The following is a 6204-nucleotide window of genomic DNA, read 5'->3' on the forward strand; positions in this document are numbered from 1 at the left end:
TTTGGACCATCAAAATAATTATGCAGGACGTTCAAATTGCTAGAATATCAAAACTTTTTATAACATTGTTCATTGTACTTGAGATTTCTATATAACTACTAGCTAAACTTTTAGATAGATACTTCAGCAAAACCGTTCTTTCCGTATATAATTTACTTACAACTTTTAACATAATAATTTATTTTGTACATAATATAGATAATACAAATAGAAAGTGAAAAAATATATTAAAATAATCTAAAAATTAAGCATAAAATATCGACATAGGTGTCAATGAAACGTTTCACCTTTATTATTTAATGTGACGTAATCACTTGCGCAAAAGATGGAAAATAGAATGTCTATATTTATCGGTACAGCAAGACGCAAAGAGTATATAAGAGTTCAATTACTATAAGAGTTTGATTTACATATACGGGAATTATTTAGGCAAAGGACACGCGGAGATGGCCGTCACAAAACCGAAAGGCTCTGGTGCAGAAACGCCAACGTCGGAACCGGGTTATTGTGCGACCGATCTGTGGGACGCCGATTGGGACGACGCAGAGGAACTCTTCATGTATCGCCATCAACGAAGGCTGTCCGATCCCAGCGCGAACTTGAACAACTTCGTGCGCGGCGGTTGGAGAACGAAACCAGATACGGTGGCTACTAAGGCGCGTTCGGAAAATGAGGGCCTCGACTCCATGGCGAACGGTCTCAGCGAGATCGAGGCTGGTGATGTTCGAGACGGTAATTATCAGCGATGAATAATATAGACGAAATCGAGAACAGATTTTGCTACTCTTACTAGATTTTTAGTTCTACACTCTTAGACCGGTATTCATATCCTGCATTTAACACTAAATATAGATTTTTGCAAGCCGACCGCTCAAAAAATTCAGACGATATTTGTTTATAGTATTATAATCATAGGCGTATCCAGATGAAAATTTGAAAAATTCAAACTCCTCCAAATTTTTTTATTTTTTTATTTTTAATGAAAAAAATACAATTTTACTTTTGACTTTGTGTAAATTTTTTGTTGTCATATAATATTATAATATAAATATGTTTTTTTTTCTCGTTACGACTATAATAATTTTTATTTTTATTTAATTAAAACTTTAACAAAATGTATATGATAAATATATACAGAAAATTTTCGCAAGGTTTTCAAGCTAAAAAACAGAATATATGCTAGAATATATGCTATTAATGAGTACTCCATTCGATCAAACATATAACTCTCGGCCAAAATTGATTATATGATAACAAAATTGATACACCTCCTTTCCCTCTCAAAAGTCTGGGTACATCCATGAGTATAACGTAGCATTAAATGTATGGGATATGAATACATACAGCGTTTAGTATCTTTCTCTTCTCGATGTATTTCGTTCGCATCCACTCTCGGTCTGTGCATGCTCTTGTGTTGTATCTGTGTAATGCACAATTGTCTTGATGTTATCAGGCAGACGCCTCCTGCTCTCGGCAACACACTTCTTCTCAATGCTGGCACTATAGACTCGAAGCTGATAGATCTAAATACTTTCAAAGGTGTGAATCAAAACTGCATTAAAGCGTGATAGAAAATGGCCGCATGTATACGTTAAAAGAGATTTTTCTATTGTGCGTTATTGCTCCAGTAGTTCTCGACATTTATTTTTTTTTAACGGAACAATTTAATGCACTATAGAAAGAAAATCTCTTACTTGAAACAGTCTCGTTCAATATCTTGACTTGGACCGATCGGTGTTCACATGAAGTTAGTAATCTTTTAGGCAAACTTAGTGTAGCACTAGCACAGTGTTAAGAGTAGACGAAATAGCGAGAGAGATATAGAAATACAAGAGAAAAGAACAGATTCAGTTCTATCTTCACCGACACCACGAATCATCACCAATAACTATCACCACGACCACTACCACCACTACTACTATTATCACTACACTGTAACTTCCGGTTCAAACGCATCTATTGCGAAAGATGATAGAAAACTAATGAACGAACAAATGAAAAAATATTTCTAATCACTCGCACGTGCCATGCCGGCTCTTTCCTTTGTAGCCGATGTACAGGATAGCAGCTGGGGCGGCCGGGGCTCACCAGGAAACCGCAGGAGACCCCGATCGTTACGTCGACGAAGATCACCATTGGCTCAGCAACAACATCCCGTCCACAACAAGCAACGACAACATAATGCCCGGGAACGATCCGGAATGAATGAGAACTCGCCGAAGGAGACGATTTATCGCGAGACACACGGTGAGTGTGCTCGTTCGCGCTGAAACGATCAGTCCGATCAGTCTCTCTTGTCTCTGCTCTTGCCGACGCTCTCGCTTCTTGTGTGACTAGTAGAAACTCTGTGTTTAGCTCCTTTGCGAATTACAGGTCATCGTGTCCTTGAAACAACCTTTGATAAAAATATATGTTACTATGAACAAAGAGGTTTTTCTAAATATTTTTGTTTTGTCACTTGATTGAACTAAAGCCTTAATAATGAATAAAATGTTCAAGTTGCACCGAAAAAGGAGTAAATGGTTTTTAGATAAATGCGGAGAAAAAGAGAGAAACAAAGCGCGAAAAGAGACCGGGAGCATGATCGTTTGTAGTCGCGACACGGGTGCAATCGCCGTCTAAATGACGACGTGGTTCTCGCGGCAGGTTTCCACACTCACCAGCAGAACAATCATCAGCAGAATCACCAGCACCAACACATAGAGGTGGGCAGCGAGATCTTAGTGCCGGCCGGCCGGTGCCTGACGGACGACAACGTCCGACAAAAGTTAGACTCGGGCGCGATATTGGTGCACGGCAAGGAGGAACTGCCGCTGGGTTATGACGTGGCTACCGCTACGGAGGACAATAACCGGAAACGACGTCCATACAGCGCTGGACACCTGTTCAATCATCATAATGGTTTAGAGAACGACGACGAGGAACACCGGCGGCTCAGCGATGACGAGCTACTCAGGGTAAGACGGTCTGACAGCCGTCGCCGTCTGCGTAGCGCTGGTTCCGATCACGAGGACTACGCCTACGGACAGAATAAAAATAAGAACGACGAAATCAGAGACAAAAACGCGAACGCTCATCATGTGACGCGCATCAACGGCGAGGTCGTGTCGACACGTCGACAGAGCGCCACATTACCCCGAAGTCGACGTCGAAGGGCGCTCTCAGGCAGCTTCGCGGGTAACCCCTTACCCCCTCATCGAGTCACGCCGGACGGCACCGCGATCTACTACTGGTGCGAGCTCCCGCGCCGCCCCGGCTCACAGGGTAAATTTTTCCTACCCTTCCTGTGCCCTCACCCTAACATACCTCTCTATCCCTTTGCCTTCAATGAACGAGCAATCCACTGATCATCATTTCTGTTGTATTGAATCGTTGTGCGTAATGTAGACGTGTGCTACCTGAACCCAAGTATTCGTTTCAATGATTGTGTTTATGGGATGGTGAAACAGCAACGACTGTGATTGCACGCGATGCGACGGAGGGTGATAATGATGGTGGTGATTTGCAAAGAGTTTGGTTGGGAAGTGACTTTTTCAATCATTTTCGAATGCTTGTAATGATTTTTGATCACGAATTTCACCTCCGATAATAAGCACGGTCATCAAAAGTAGGTAGATATAGTTAATTCATTTTGTAAACGTAATATTAATTCTATTTTTCAATATTCGCTTTCTGTAAGAATTCATGAAACATCTAGGTACTAATTTTTCTTAAAATAAACGACAAACTGTTGTGTGTGATTCATTTTCAGCGAATGTTCAACGTCTCTGTGTGTAACTTGCATAATGTGATTTTTATACATTAAAAAACTATTTTCAATGAGGTTTATCATTATACATTTTTCGGAGTAAAAGCGAAAATTGATGTATCCTGATATTCCTTACTAAATGTTTTCTAACAAAAACACAGTATAATACAATGAATTATTATATTCTTGTTGTTTGCTAGTTAAACAAGAATGAAATTATTTACTGTGTCATACTATGTCCTTGCTGGAAAACGCCCTCTATTTGCTCTCTCTATCTTGCGCATCTGTAATTCTTATGCATAATCTGCAACATCATATACATATACTTGACATGTTCATCTTTTCCACTGTGGCTCGTAACAACCTAATCAAAGGATGCATTTAATCTCCTACGATTTTAAGCTTGTGTCTGTTTCATTATTCGAATGAATATCTATCCTGTACTCAAACAACCGTCCTGTTGTTGCAGGACTTGAAATATGTTACCTTTGAGTTGGATTGTAATTAATAATATTTCTTTCCTTTCAGAATTGGATGACGGAGCGTATAATCCACTTTGGACGATGAGAGGTTTTACCCAAACCTTCCATTTCTGGAAAGAGACGAAGCGAGCGCAGTCCGTACCTTTGAACGCTTTTTTAACGTACATTACGTTACCGTGGTGGAGCATAGCGAAAGGTAAACCAAATCAAATTACATAAATTAAATTTTTATTTTTTAATATCTGTATGGAATGTTTGAAAGTTTCTTGGCCACGCTATTATATAAAATCTTTTTCATTTCTATTAATAAAACACAATTGATATAATCTGGAACATTAAATTAATTTTGTCTTATCGCAATTCAAATATAATATAAACCATTCAATCTTTTTCCTTCAGCCGTGATAATTTCTGTTACAGATATTCTGGATCACCGAGAAGGACCTATCTTAACATTTTAGTTGACAGTACATTCTAATTTTATTTTTCAATATTTTCCTTTTTTTTACTTTGTACGTATATCGATAATTGGCCCAAGGAATATAACAATGTATAGTTTACATAATAAATCAAATATTATTTACAAATTTGAGTTATATTGCAAAGCAATGTGACAAACATTCTGTGATTCCCTTTTGATTAATCAAATTTTACAACATGTCATTTTATTCTATCATGTCATCTTTATACAAATATAAAAATATAAGGTAACATGAGATAAAGAAATTTCTTTATATGAAATTTAAATTTTGATAAGAAACAAATAAAAAAGATAAAAAAATAAAAAGAAATAGATTTAAAAAGTAGATTCAAAAGACAAAAAAAGAAAAGAAAATTATAATTTTAAATATCTCTGCGAATTAAAATCATTTTAATTCGCAGAGATATTAAAATTGCGTTTTTTCAGCTTTACGCTTTGTAATCTCTTATACATTAATATCAAATTTGATATAATAATGAGTAACATAAATTGAATAAAATTAGTTCAACAAATGCATATGTATTTTAGATTACTGTGCAATCAGTAATAAATCTATAATAGTCAGGCAGGATATATCTAGTCAGGCAGAATACATCAGGCATATTTAATAATCAGACAGGAAATCGTTCTGCATAGCGGAATTTCCTTCTCTATATTTTGCAAAGTCAATAAACATTTTGCGACCAAGATTTAAAACCGCACGTCGTCACTTCATCTTGTGGCCGTTATATATAAATAAATGAAGAAGAAATTTTGTAATGCTCATTATCTAATGATACGCCGCATTAGAAGCAGTTTATTTGCGCATATTATATGTTAGCATGAAATTTCTTACAATAGTGTGTGCTTTAGTGATTACATGGATTTATGCCGAGAGCATGCAATTCACCGACTATGAATTACGCCCGCACGAAAGGATGGCGATAGGTATTAGTTTGTAAAGTTTCTTTGAACTACTAAAATATTTTTTTATATAAAAGCTTCTAAAATTTATTCCCCTCAACAGTAATTGCATCTTATTGATAGTTTCAGACTATTATAACCAATACTTTCCGAAATTATATTTTTAATAATATCTCTTAAATAATGCTATATGAAAGAAAGTTTATTTGCCATAAGCAAAAACTATAAAATACGTTTTATTCGCATATATATTTTCGCATAATCAATATTGCAACTGATTAAATTTATGTAAAAGATTTCTCTTCTATCTTCAATCTCATGTTATCTTTTAATTTTACTATTTATTATTACAATCTTATATGTGATAATGCGTGATTGAAATAGATTCTATTTGTATTTTTGTTCTAAAGAATATTGTTTTCTTCATCGATCTTATTTCTCATGTCATCTTGCATAATATATAAACACGCACATTACTTTTGAGTATAAAATTATTTTTCCCAAGAACAGATTGATAAAATTTATTTTATATCTTTTATATTTTTTTTATAAAAGAAATTATTCTTTATTGTATCTACTTTGCAAAATAT

General features: G+C 35.8%; 2 protein-coding genes across 5 annotated transcripts in view; both read left to right on the forward strand.

The window, feature by feature from the left end:
• LOC108694565 (uncharacterized protein KIAA0930 homolog) overlaps positions 1-4817 on the forward strand; it is a 9437-nt gene extending 4620 nt beyond the window's left edge. The window contains exons 5-9 of one of the 4 annotated variants that reach the window (XM_018204127.1): positions 430-732; positions 2050-2247; positions 2647-3264; positions 4277-4426; positions 4651-4773. In XM_018204127.1, the coding sequence (XP_018059616.1) occupies positions 430-732; positions 2050-2247; positions 2647-3264; positions 4277-4426; positions 4651-4691 (1310 nt within the window). In that variant the 3' untranslated portion in view covers positions 4692-4773. Of the gene's footprint in view, positions 1-429; positions 733-1453; positions 1540-2049; positions 2248-2646; positions 3265-4276; positions 4427-4650 lie in introns of those variants that run through there. The other 3 variants (XM_018204130.1, XM_018204129.1, XM_018204128.1) reach the window with 3 other exon arrangements.
• Positions 4818-5532: 715 nt separating this feature from the next.
• LOC108694577 (vascular endothelial growth factor A-A-like) overlaps positions 5533-6204 on the forward strand; it is a 2166-nt gene continuing 1494 nt past the window's right edge. Inside the window, exon 1 of the mRNA XM_018204145.1 lies at positions 5533-5638. Coding sequence (XP_018059634.1) covers positions 5533-5638 — 106 coding nt within the window. The remainder of the gene's footprint in view (positions 5639-6204) is intronic.

The sequence above is a fragment of the Atta colombica genome, unplaced genomic scaffold, assembly GCF_001594045.1.
Source record: "Atta colombica isolate Treedump-2 unplaced genomic scaffold, Acol1.0 scaffold120, whole genome shotgun sequence".
NCBI classification, from domain to species: Eukaryota; Metazoa; Arthropoda; class Insecta; order Hymenoptera; family Formicidae; genus Atta; species Atta colombica.